General features: G+C 48.9%; 2 protein-coding genes across 5 annotated transcripts in view; both read right to left on the reverse strand.

The window, feature by feature from the left end:
- LOC137433978 (cytoplasmic polyadenylation element-binding protein 1) overlaps window positions 1–2,287 on the reverse strand; it is a 66,995-nt gene extending 64,708 nt beyond the window's left edge. The window contains exon 1 of one of the 3 annotated variants that reach the window (XM_078785880.1): window positions 2,131–2,287. Coding sequence is in view for 1 of the 3 variants with exons in the window: in XM_078785879.1 (XP_078642005.1) it covers window positions 1,899–2,069 (171 nt within the window). In the remaining 2 variants the exon portion in view is untranslated. Of the gene's footprint in view, window positions 1–1,898; window positions 2,097–2,130 lie in introns of those variants that run through there. The other 2 variants (XM_068126525.2, XM_078785879.1) reach the window with 2 other exon arrangements.
- Window positions 2,288–3,005: 718 nt separating this feature from the next.
- On the reverse strand, window positions 3,006–12,808 carry LOC137433976 (alpha/beta hydrolase domain-containing protein 17B). Of its 2 annotated transcripts, none has more exons than XM_068126518.2 (4): window positions 12,239–12,808; window positions 9,765–10,389; window positions 9,480–9,659; window positions 3,006–4,022 (listed from the first exon to the last, which is right to left on the reverse strand). In XM_068126518.2, the coding sequence occupies exons 2-4, from the start codon at window positions 10,322–10,324 to the stop codon at window positions 3,803–3,805; spliced, it is 960 nt and encodes a 319-aa protein (XP_067982619.1). In that variant the 5' UTR covers window positions 10,325–10,389; window positions 12,239–12,808; the 3' UTR covers window positions 3,006–3,802. The 2 variants fall into 2 exon arrangements, with proteins under 2 accessions (XP_067982619.1, XP_078641998.1); XM_078785872.1 differs by having other exon boundaries at window positions 9,480–9,642; window positions 12,239–12,727.
- Between the last annotated feature and the right edge of the window lie 109 nt (window positions 12,809–12,917).

Here is a 12,917-nt window from a genome sequence, read left to right on the forward strand (position 1 = left end):
TGGGGACGACTAAGAAGAAGACCTTTGTTGGTCGAAAGCTTGTCAAATTAAGATCGACGTCATGAAGCTACATCCGCGTCCGATTTAACATATATATATATATAACCAAAAACTAACATTATGGATGTAATCTTTGTCCCGATGATCACAGTACATGGTCAAACAAAGGGAGAAAGGTGGGAGGATGAAGAGGGTGGGTGAGGGGATGGGGAGCCGGGACAGAGCAGTAGGTGAAGACAGCGGTAAGGAGGTAGGGAGACAGGGCGGGAAGGAGGGTGGGGGGGGGGGGGGTAAACAGGGCGGGAAGGAGGGGGGGGGGTAAACGGGGCTGGAAGGAGGGAGGGGGAGAGTAAACAGGGCCGGAAGGAGGGAGGGGGAGAACAGGGCTGGAAGGAGGGAGGGGGTGAACATGGCCGTAGGAGGGAGGGGGTGAACATGGCCGGAAGGTGGGAGGGGAGGAGGAACAGGGCCGGAAGAAGGGAGGGGAGGAGGAACAGGGCCGGAAGGCGGGAGGTTGGGGGGAAAGGGCCGGAAGGCGGGAGGTTGGGGGAAAGGGCCGGAAGGCGGGAGGTGGGGGGAAACAGGGCCGGAAGGCGGGAGGTGGGGGGAAACAGGGCCGGAAGGCGGAAGGAGGGGGGCACAGGGCCGGAAAGAGGGAAGGGGAGTAAACGGGACCGGAAGGTGGGAGGGGAGGGGGGGAGGAACAGGGCCGGAAGGCGGGAGCGGGGGGGGGGGGGGGGAGGGGAACAGAGCCAGAGGGAGGAAAGGTAGGGGAGAGGACAGACTGGGAATGAGGAGGATTACAGAGCAGAAAAGAGGAAAGGGGAGGAGGTGAGTACAGAGCAGAAAGGAGGCAGGGGAGTGGGGCGAGTACAGAGCAGAAAGGATGAAGAGAGATGAGGACAGAGCAGAGAGGATGAAGGGGGTGAGGCCAGAGCAGAAAGGAGGAGGGGGGAGGGGGGAGGGGGGAGGGGGGAGGGGGGAGGGGGGGGGGGTGAGGACAGGGCAGAAATGAGGAAGGGGGAGGAGGGTGAGGACAGAGCAGAAAGGAGGAAAGGGGGGGGGGGGGTGAGGACAGAGCAGAAAGGAGAGGAGGGTGTGAGGACAGAGCAGAAAGGAGGAAGGGGAGGGGGTGAGTACAGAGCGGAAAGGAGGAGGGGGAGGGGGAGGAGGGGGAGGAGGGGGAGGAGGAGGAGGAGGAGGAGGGGGAGGAGGGGGGGAGGGGGGGGAGGAGGGGAACAGAGCAGAAAGGAGAAAGGAGGGGGGGGGGGTGAGTACAGAGCGGAAAGGAGGAAGGGGGGGAGTGAGTACAGAGCAGAAAGGAGGTAAGAAAGAGCAGGGAAGGAGGGAGAAGAGCAGAAAGGAGGGAGGTTGGGATGCAGGGAGAGTGGGGAGGAGGCGCACACAAGGAGGATTGGAGGGAGACAGCACACACCAGAGGGAGGAGAGGGTGCAGACCTGGGAGGAGAGGGGTGGGGGAATACACAAGGGACGCTTTACAGGAGGTGACGCAGGCAAGTAAAGCAGCGTGCAGGGCGGGTTAGAAACCGGCGAAAGGACAGTCGGACCCGCACAGTTCAGACCTACAGGGGTTGGGGACCCACTCGGAAAGAAAAGGGACCGATTTGGGGTCTTCACTCAAGAAATAATTCTCCTTCCCTCTTATCACCTCAGCACCATGTAAACGTCGCACACCGCGCATTTTCACTGTCCCCGAGTGAGGAAAACAATATATACACTGTACAAGCGGGTCGCACATCACCACCACCACCACCACCACATCATCATCTGGTGGCTGCTCACGTGGCTCCACCACCTGAACGACCTCGAACCTCGCCCCATGCGGCAAACTGGGGACAGTTTCCCACACCGTGCGTCGCCAGGCCACGTAACTGTACCTTGGCTTCCATGCACGACTGCAGAACACCACTGCTCCTGAAACAACTCGCCAATGAGCGAGTGTCAGCACGAATGCCCGCTCGTCTAACGGTAATCCCTGTCAGCCGCCACTCTCTTCGGTGTTCACCACTACCGGTGAACCTCACCCAGCCTATAGCGCTACTACCCATAGATACCCATCGAGCCACTCCTATTCCCTCCACACACACCCCTCCCACCTCGTCGTCTTACCCTTTCAATCAGCGAGGTCGAAACAAAAACTACACCTTCCCCCACTCTCCCGCAGCACGCGGTTTCACTCAGCGCCACCACAACGACTCAGCATCACGCCATGATGAGCTACAACGCGCCACGGGCGTTCTTCCTCTTCCATAATATCGTCTCACTCTTCTTCCTCTTCACGGTGTTTTCCCAACACCCGCCGCGCGAACTTTTTTAACCATCGCTGCAGTGCAGCCGTGCGAGCAAGGGTAAAATAAGTTAATAACAGGTGCAAACCCTACCGCCGATGGAAGGCAGGGGCGGCGCAGAGCAAACGACGAAGGTGAAAGCATGAAGAGGTGAGAGCATGAGATTCTTGGTATTTAAAGGGCGCAGATTCACAGCTCGAACTCTGAGGTAGTTTGGTTGCCTCAGCTTTTGACGAATAAAGTGCGTCCCCTATCGACCAGGGGGACAGTGCATCGTGCTCAAACGTTACCAGGCAGCAACACCTGAGTCGCATAATGGTGCGTCCCGAGGGTCTTGCCCTCTTCGCCTACCGCCGGGTCCCCCGATAACCATCGATACTCCGAGCCCGACACGTGATCTATTACGACAGATCCGGTTACTTCGCACACCATTTTGGACAACACCCACAGAAGTCGAGACCCGACGACCCTGGACCACTCGCCGCTGGGTTTGCTTGGTTCGGTCGATAATTGTGGTTTTGGCAATTTCACCTGCTCACAATGGCCTACTCATTTCGAAAGGCACCATAGCTCCTCTGATGTCGGGGCAACACGCGGTATAGCAGGTGGGACACCCGCGTTATCATGGGCACGTGACCATTGCTCGTCGAAGCAGATCCAAGCAACCCAAGGGGACATGAGAACAACAGGCATGGGTATGAGTCAAGCAGACAGGATGATAATTTATTGAGATATTTCTGTCAAATGTTCAATGGATGAGGCAAGTCAACTGAACCGATGGTTATGCCGCATTCTTTCAACAACATGTTAGACAAAGTCATGAATTCCTTCGTTTCAAAAGCTTGGATCACGATGAGCAAACAATATCTGAATTAGAACATCTTTTGAGAACGAATCATGATACAAAGCATTAAGAGATTCGTTCATTCTTGAATCATGGACGTTAGGGGTAGTAGTTTTATTGACAAACGACCATCCCAGAACCTTCTTTATTTGGGATTTCAAAACAATGTCCTTTGCTGTCGATTGAACCCCCAAAACCTTTTCACCCCCAGCATCCTCTATTTCTTCCCGCCAATATGCATGTTCTCCCACGGTTCCTTTAACGTCTTCAATCACCCAACCACTTTTTTAAAAAGCTTCTTCAACTGTAACCTGTATGCTCTTCCTCGTGATGACAACCTCCCCAATCAGTGATCGCCTTGGAGATGAAATCCGAGAGCTGCTGGAGCCTGCGAGGTTTGAAAAGACGTTTTCCCCAGGCATTCTGTTTTAATCTCTTTGAAAAAGAGGAAGAACAGGAAAAAAGATCTCCCATATGCAAAAAGACAAAAATTCTTTGAAACACATTTGCAGCATTGCAAGTCGTATCGACTCACCCTGAGCTCTCCATAAATCATAACATCTCGTTTATAAAGACCTCGGCCAGTTGGGGTCGGGGAGGGAGGTGACGGGGGTGGTGTTAGTTGTAAAGGGAGGTCGAGTTCCAGCAACTAGTCCCGGGCAATTTCATGCGCGAGGAAACGCTTCAGCCTGTCGAGGTAGGCCGCGTGCAGAACGATATCATTGTGTCCCGCGCCATCGAGCCACAAAGGATGAACAGCATGCCGGCAACGACGATACATGGCGACGGCATGAGAGAAATCGACCACGTCGTCTTCGGTGCCATGGATGACAAGCACCGGGCAAAGCACCTTCCCCATTTTCTCAATGCTGAAATAGATGGGTTGAACATGTAGGGAGGAAAAGAAGGTTGGGTAGGAACAAGTCAATTATTGGTAAAAATGCCAGGGGAATAGAAAAGACCGCTTTATATGGGATGTGCCACATGGCAAAGTATAGAAAAGAAGGGACATTATTGGTAAAAATGCCAGGGGAATAGAAAAGACCGCTTTATATGGAATGTGCCATGTGGCAAAGTATAGAAAAGAAGGGACATTATTGGTAAAAATGCCAGGGGAATAGAAAAGACCCCTTTATATGGGATGTGCCATGTGGCAAAGTATAGAAATGAAGGGACATTATTGGTAAAAATGCCAGGGGAATAGAAAAGACCGCTTTATATGGAATGTGCCATGTGGCAAAGTATAGAAAAGAAGGGACATTATTGGTAAAAATGCCAGGGGAATAGAAAAGACCCCTTTATATGGGATGTGCCATGTGGCAAAGTATAGAAATGAAGGGACATTATTGGTAAAAATGCCAGGGGAATAGAAAAGACCGCTTTATATGGGATGTGCCACATGGCAAAGTATAGAAAAGAAGGGACATTATTGGTAAAAATTCCAGGGGAATAGAAAAGACCGCTTTATATGGGATGTGCCATGTGGCAAAGTATAGAAATGAAGGGACATTATTGGTAAAAATGCCAGGGGAATAGAAAAGACCGCTTTATATGGGATGTGCCACATGGCAAAGTATAGAAAAGAAGGTACATTATTGGTAAAAATGCCAGGGGAATAGAAAAGACCGCTTTATATGGGATGTGCCATGTGGCAAAGTATAGAAAAGAAGGTACATTATTGGTAAAAATGCCAGGGGAATAGAAAAGACCGCTTTATATGGGATGTGCCATGTGGCAAAGTATAGAAATGAAGGGACATTATTGGTAAAAATGCCAGGGGAATAGAAAAGACCCCTTTATATGGGATGTGCCATGTGGCAAAGTATAGAAAAGAAGGGACATTATTGGTAAAAATGCCAGGGGAATAGAAAAGACCGCTTTATCTGGGATGTGCCATGTGGTAAAGTATAGAAAAGAAGGGACATTATTGGTAAAAATTCCAGGGGAATAGAAAAGACCGCTTTATATGGGATGTGTCATGTGGTAAAGTATAGAAATGAAGGGACATTATCGGTAAAAATGCCAGGGGAATAGAAAAGACCGCTTTATCTGGAATGTGCCATGTGGCATAGTATAGAAAAGAAGGGCCATTATTGGTAAAAAAATGCCAGAGGAATATAAAAGACCGCGTTATATGGGATGTGCCATGTGGTAAAGTATAGAAATGAAGGGACATTATCGGTAAAAATGCCAGGGGAATAGAAAAGACCGCTTTATATGGAATGTGCCACGTGGCAAAGTGTGGAAAAGAAGGGATATTATTGGTAAGAAGCGTTACGCCTAGGTCCCCCGTCGTTGAAGTGATGTAAGTTGACAAAGTGGAAGACGCAAGGCGGCCATCTTGGATTTTGACGTGGCGACCCAATTTTCAATAGCGTTCTCCCTCACGCGTATACACCCACACACCAGATTAGAAGTTGGTACTTCGCTTATTTTTCAAGATATTTCGCTCACAAGGTTCAGACATATATATGGTGGCGGCCATGTTGGATTTTGACGTGGCGACCCAATTTTCAATAGGGTTCTTCCTTATGCCTAGATACACCCACACACCAGATTATAAGTTGGTACTTCGCTTATTTTTCAAGATATTTTGCTCACAAGGTTCAGAAATATATATGGTGGCGGCCATCTTGGATTTTGACGTGGCGACCCAATTTTCAATAGCGTTATTCCTTATGCCTTGACACACCCACACACCAGATTAGAAGTTGGCAATTCGCTTATTTTTCAAGATATTCCGCTCACAAGGTTCAGACTTACATGGCGCCAGACATAAATGACGGCGGCCATCTTGGATTTTGACGTGGGTTGGCACCCACACACCAAATTCGAATGCGGTCCTTCGCTTACGCACACACGCACGTACGCATGCCCGCACGCACGCCCGCCCAGACGGACGGACACACGGACGGAGGGGAAAACCATAGTCCCCCTTTAGCTCCGCGGTGCGACGGGGGACAAAAATGCCAGTGGAATACAAAAGACCGCTTTATATGGAATGTGCCATGTGGCAAAGTATAGAAAAGAAGGGACATTATCGGTAAAAATGCCAGGGGAATAGAAAAGACCCCTTTATATGGAATGTGCCATGTGGAAAAGTATAGAAAAGAAGGGACATTATCGGTAAAAATGCCAGGGGAATAGAAAAGACCCCTTTATATGGAATGTGCCACGTGCCAAAGTATAGAAAAGAAGGGCCATTATTGGTAAAAAATGCCAGGGGAATAGAAAAGACCCCTTTATATGGCATGTGCCATGTGGCAAAGTATAGAAAAGAAGGGCCATTATTGGTAAAAATGCCAGGGGAATAGAAAAGACCCCTTTATATGGAATCTGCCATGTGGCAAAGTATAGAAAAGAAGGGCCATTATTGGTAAAAATGCCAGGGGAATAGAAAAGACCGCTTTATATGGATTGTGCCATGTGGCAAAGTATAGAAAAGAAGGGACATTATCGGTAAAGATGCCAGGGGAATAGAAAAGACCCCTTTATATGGAATCTGCCATGTGGCAAAGTATAGAAAAGAAGGGACATTATCGGTAAAGATGCCAGGGGAATAGAAAAGACCCCTTTATATGGAATCTGCCATGTGGCAAAGTATAGAAAAGAAGGAACATTATTGGTAAAAATGCCAGGGGAATAGAAAAGACCGCTTTATATGGAATGTGCCAAGTGGCAAAGTATAGAAAAGAAGGGACATTATCGGTAAAGATGCCAGGGGAATAGAAAAGACCCCTTTATATGGAATGTGCCATGTGGAAAAGTATAGAAAAGAAGGAACATTATTGGTAAAAATGCCAGGGGAATAGAAAAGACCGCTTTATATGGAATGTGCCACGTGCCAAAGTATAGAAAAGAAGGGCCATTATTGGTAAAAATGCCAGGGGAATAGAAAAGACCCCTTTATATGGAATCTGCCATGTGGCAAAGTATAGAAAAGAAGGGCCATTATTGGTAAAAATGCCTGGGGAATAGAAAAGACCGCTTTATATGGAATCTGCCATGTGGCAAAGTATAGAAAAGGGACATTATTGGTAAAAATGCCAGGGGAATAGAAACGACCCCTTTATTTGGAATGTGCCACGTGCCAAAGTATAGAAAAGAAGGTACATTATTGGTAAAAATGCCAGGGGAATAGAAAAGACCCCTTTATATGGAATCTGCCACGTGCCAAAGTATAGAAAAGAAGGAACATTATTGGTAAAAATGCCAGGGGAATAGAAAAGACCCCTTTATATGGAATCTGCCACATGCCAAAGTATAGAAAAGAAGGAACATTATTGGTAAAAATGCCAGGGGAATAGAAAAGACCCCTTTATATGGAATCTGCCATGTGGCAAAGTACAGAAAAGAAGGGACATTATCGGTAAAAATGCCCGGGGAATAGAAAAGACCCCTTTATATGGAATCTGCCATGTGGCGAAGTATAGAAAAGAAGGGACATTATCGGTAAAAATGCCAGGGGAATAGAAAAGACCCCTTTATATGGAATGTGCCATGTGGCAAAGTATAGAAAAGAAGGGACATTATCGGTAAAAATGCCAGGGGAATAGAAAAGACCCCTTTATATGGAATGTGCCACGTGCCAAAGTATAGAAAAGAAGGGCCATTATTGGTAAAAATGCCAGGAGAATAGAAAAGACCGCTTGATATGGAATGTGCCACGTGCCAAAGTATAGAAAAGAAGGGCCATTATTGGTAAAAATGCCAGGAGAATAGAAAAGACCCCTTTATATGGAATGTGCCACGTGCCAAAGTATAGAAAAGAAGGGCCATTATTGGTAAAAATGCCAGGGGAATAGAAAAGACCCCTTTATATGGAATGTGCCATGTGGCAAAGTATAGAAAAGAAGGGACATTATCGGTAAAAATGCCAGGGGAATAGAAAAGACCGCTTTATATGGAATGTGCCACGTGGCAAAGTATAGAAAAGAAGGGCCATTATTGGTAAAAATGCCCGAGGAATAGAAAAGACCCCTTTATATGGAATGTGCCACGTGGCAAAGTATAGAAAAGAAGAGACATTATTGGTAAAAATGCCAGGGGAATAGAAAAGACCCCTTTATATGGAATGTGCCATGTGGCAAAGTATAGAAAAGAAGGAACATTATTGGTAAATATGCCAGGGGAATAGAAAAGACCACGTTATATGGAATCTGCCATGTGGCAAAGTATAGAAAAGAAGGGCCATTATTGGTAAAAATGCCAGGGGAATAGAAAAGACCGCTTGATATGGAATCTGCCATGTGGCAAAGTATAGAAAAGAAGGGCCATTATTGGTAAATATGCCAGGGGAATAGAAAAGACCACGTTATATGGAATCTGCCATGTGGCAAAGTATAGAAAAGAAGGGCCATTATTGGTAAAAATGCTAGGGGAATAGAAAAGACCGCGTTATATGGAATCTGCCATGTGGCAAAGTATAGAAAAGAAGGGACATTATTGGTAAAAATGCCAGGGGAATAGAAACGACCCCTTTGTATGGAATGTGCCACGTGGCAAAGTATAGAAAAGAAGGGACATTCTTTAGCTTGGGGAAAATGCTAGATGACAGAAAATAATGGACATTCAAAAAAATCTCGTGTGCATGCTGAACTACCCTTGTGTTCTTTGGAGGAACCAAGTAATGCTCTAGAAAAGTTCATATAAAGGGGCGCCCTCCATCTGGCAAATAAAATACATTTACTTGTTCATGTAGCTGTATGAATCAAATTGGCACCCCTTTATATATATATACATATAAATAAATAATTTTAAAGCAAAAAACTATGGCACGTAGGTGGAATTTGTTTCAAAAGGTATTAATTAGATGTATTGGCCGATGGAAATTCCAAGTTTCAGCTAGTTTCCATGTATAGTCCTTGAGATATGAGCGTCAACCCATTTCGGGTGGACGGACGGACAGACACCAATGTGATTTTGAGGGTTTTCTAAATAAAACTCAAGAATGCATAAACGGACGTTGCTGAAATTTGGAACATATTACCTCGACGTACAATGTATTTTTCTGAAATTTGCAGCCGATTTCGTCCAGTAGAAGCCGAGAAACGAATCTTCAGTCCCCACGTTAAAGTTGCATACAGAGAAACCGTCCCATATTAAGGTAGGGGCGCTTTGCACCTCCCTTGATATTTAAAGGGAACTCATTTTGATTGTACTGCAGACTACACAATATGTGGTAGCATTAACGGGTCAGCACCCAGCTTGTAGAGCTCACTTTCAGCTTATTTTCCCTGCTCGCATCAACGTGCCATGACTTGATGGTGAAGAAGAAGCAACGAAGGTGCGACAATATGAATAAATAACAAAAGGGAAGAACGGACCTTGGGAAAGGGTCAAAGCAGTAGGTGCGGGCGAGTGAAGGAAAGAGCACCCGAAGGCCTGAGGCAAGTGGTGAGTGCAGCACCACAGCGGCACACTCGTAACGTGCAGCCAGATCCACAGTCGGGACGGTGCCGATGCTCTGTCCGTAAAGTACCACACGGTCTGGGGAGACACCATAGCTGTGGAGACAGGTGTGCACAGCAGTGGAAAGAGGTGCTTGAGAAAATGTGTACACGTGAAGGTGAAGATAACAGACGCAGACATAATGCAGCCGAACAATTTACCGCACTCGCAGTGCTTGAAAGGCCGCATCAATGTCCGCATACAGGTTACGCTCGCTGGGCTTCCCCGCACTGGCGCCGTAACCAGAGTAGTCGTAGGAGAAAATGTCGCAGGCGAGGTGCACGGCGAGCTCGCTGTAAAACCCACGCATATGGCCCAGGTCGACGGCGTTGCCGTGCGAGAAGAGCAAGGTGTACCTCGAGCTTGGCATCGGCGTGCGGACGAGCATGCAAGCAATTCGGTTTCCTCGCCGGGTCCGAGTTGGGAACACTTCGGTGAGGGTGTTGCTCGGATTGATGCAAGTCGATATGGACAGGTGCGGTGCGAGGTCGGTAGCGGATCCACTGGCATCTGCATGCATTTGAGCCAGTGGCCAGGCAGCGTGGTCGTTGAGCTGAAGCGTCCACCGAGACCCGGTCTCATCCCCGACCAGATGGTAGCTCGGTGGTGTTGGTGAGAAGGCAAGTTTTGAGACTATGCTGCTCGGCAGTGGGGGCCAACAGATGAGCCAGAAGAGGTCTCGTACAGAAGGACTTTCCCTCGTCGTGCCGTCTTGTTCCATTGTGAAGTTACCGTTGGTCTTGTATGGACCAAGTCAGCATTGGTTCCTTCCTCTCTTGTATTCACCTGTGTGAGAACAAAGTTTCTTGCACATGCATGGTGAGATGTCTTTGTACAGATGGAAAATCTCGGAGTGAATCTGATGTGGAAGAAAGGGTTGCACTGGTGGGAAGAATGATGGGGGAGGGGTGGGGGCAAGAAAAGGGTGGGGGAAGGAAGAGAAGAGGAATGGAGCAGGAGGGGGTCAGGAGGTGCGGCCATGGCAGGGGTGGGAGTGGAGGAGGATGAGCAGAGGAGACGGTGAGCAGAGGAGAGGGAGAGTGGACGAGAGAGAGTGGAGGAGAGAGGGAGTGGAGGAGAGAGAGTGGAGGAGAGAGAGTGGAGGAGAGAGGGAGTGGAGGAGAGAAAGTGGAGGAAAGAGAGTGGAGGAAAGAGAGTGGAGGAAAGAGAGTGGAGGAGAGAGTGTGGAGGAGAGGGAGTGGAGGAGAGGGAGTGGAGGAGAGGGAGTGGAGGAGAGGGAGTGGAGGAGAGAAAGTGGAGGGGAAAAAGTGGAGGAGAGAGAGTGGAGGAGAGAAAGTGGAGGAGAAGGAGTAGCGGAGGGCAAGTGGAGGTGGGAGAGTGAGTGGAGGTGGGAGAGTGAGTGAAGGTGGGAGTGGGAGTGGAGGAGGAGGGGGAGTGGAAGAGAGTTAGAGTGTAGGAGAGGGAGTAAAGGAGCGGGAGTAGAGGAGAGAGGGTGGAGAGATAGTGGAGAGATAGAGTGGAGGAGAGGTAGAGTGGATGATCGGTAGAGTGGATGATCGGTAGAGTGGATGATCGGTAGAGTGGATGATCGGTAGAGTGGATGATCGGTAGAGTGGATGATCGGTAGAGTGGATGATCGGTAGAGTGGAGGAGAGATAGAGTGGAGGAGGGGGAGTGGAGGAAAGGGAGTAAAGGAGAGGGAGTAAAGGAGAGGGAGTAAAGGAGAGGCAGTAAAGGAGAGGGAGTAAAGGAGAGAGAGTAAAGGAGAGGGAGTAGAGGAGAGAAAGTGGAGAGATAGTGGAGGAGTGATAGAGTGGAGGAGAGGTACAGTGGAGGAGAGGTCGAGTGGAGGAGAGGGAATGGAGGTGGGTGAGTGGAAGCGGAAGAGTAGAGGAGAGAGAGAGAGTGAAGGAGAGAGAGTGGAGGAGAGGGAGAGTGGATGAGAGAGAGTGGAGGCGAGAGAGTTGAGGAGAGTGAGTTGAGGAGAGGGAGTGGAGAGATAGTGGACGAGAGTGAGTGGAGAAGCGGTAGAGTGGAGGAGAGGTAGAGTGGAGGAGAGGTAGCGTGGAGGAGAGGTAGCATGGAGGAGAGGTAGAGTGAAGGAGAGGTAGAGTGGAGGAGAGAGAATGGAGAGATAGTGGAGGAGAGTGAGTGGAGGAGAGGTAGAGTGGAGGAGAGGTAGAGTGGAGGAGAGGTAGAGTCGTGAAAATGAATAAAGGGAGGGTGGAGGAGAGGTAGAGTGTAGGAGAGGTAGGGTGGAGTAGAGGTAGCGTGGAGGAGAGGGAATGGAGGTGGGCGAGTGGAGGTAGGCGAGTGGAGGAGGTAGAGTAGAGTAGAGTAGAGTAGAGGAGAGAGACTGAAGGAGAAAGAGTAGATGAGAGAGAGTTGAGGAGCGGGAGTGTAGGAGTGATGGTGAGTAGAGGAGAGGGAGTAGAAGAGTGGAAGAATGCAAACAGGATAAGGAAGCACAAGAAAAGCAGTCAATAGGACGAGATCAACGTCACACCAATGACACCTAATATTTGCATTGGATGTGACGTAATCTGCCGACTGACGTATAACCTGGGCTGTTACGTAAAACAAGTATAAATAAAACATGGGTCTTGGAATATGGTGAAGGTGACAGCACAAGACAAACGATCAAAGTCCGATTGTCGCTATTGCCCCCACTTACATTGATCTTGCTTGTTTAGCGGCGGCACCAGGATGCTGGCGATAGAGAGCAGACATGGGAGGGAGGAGGTCGGCGGGTAAATCATTTGTAATGCCAGTGTGGCCCGAGCGGACGGTCTTTTCCATCTTGTCCACGTCGAGTGCACCGACAACACTGCATTACGCAAGCGGACAACCTAACGCTCCGTCCCGGTCTCCATTGGCTGCATCCCCAATGATGGAGCCCAAACGCTGCTGATGGAGCGACGTCTGCTTTTGTAAGCGAATCACGGCGTCTCGCCCGGAATCGGTTCCCGTTTCTATTGACGCTTTTTTTTTGACGGAAACCCCAGTCCTCGCCCCTCCGTCTCAGAACCGTTCGCCTCACGGACTGCTTGGTCCTGTCGATCCGTGCTGAGAACCGAGCGGCGACCATGAAGTGGGCGGATCGTACGGCGTGGGAAAGCGGATTGTCGGAGTCGAAGAAGGAGGGGAGGAAGGAAGGGGGGGGGGGGGGATAAAAAGGAGATGGACGAAGCGAGGGGCGGGCGGGAAATGGGAAGAAACGGACTGAAGGAGGGAGGAGGTAGCATATGATGCGGGATAGATTGGGGATAAGGGAAGGAGTTTATCCGCAAATATCCACGAGAGAAATAGAACAGTTTTCCAAGTTTCACATGTCAGAACGAGAAAGACAAAAA

Source organism: Myxine glutinosa, chromosome 10, assembly GCF_964187855.1.
Source record: "Myxine glutinosa chromosome 10, kmMyxGlut1.1, whole genome shotgun sequence".
NCBI lineage: Eukaryota > Metazoa > Chordata > Myxini > Myxiniformes > Myxinidae > Myxine > Myxine glutinosa.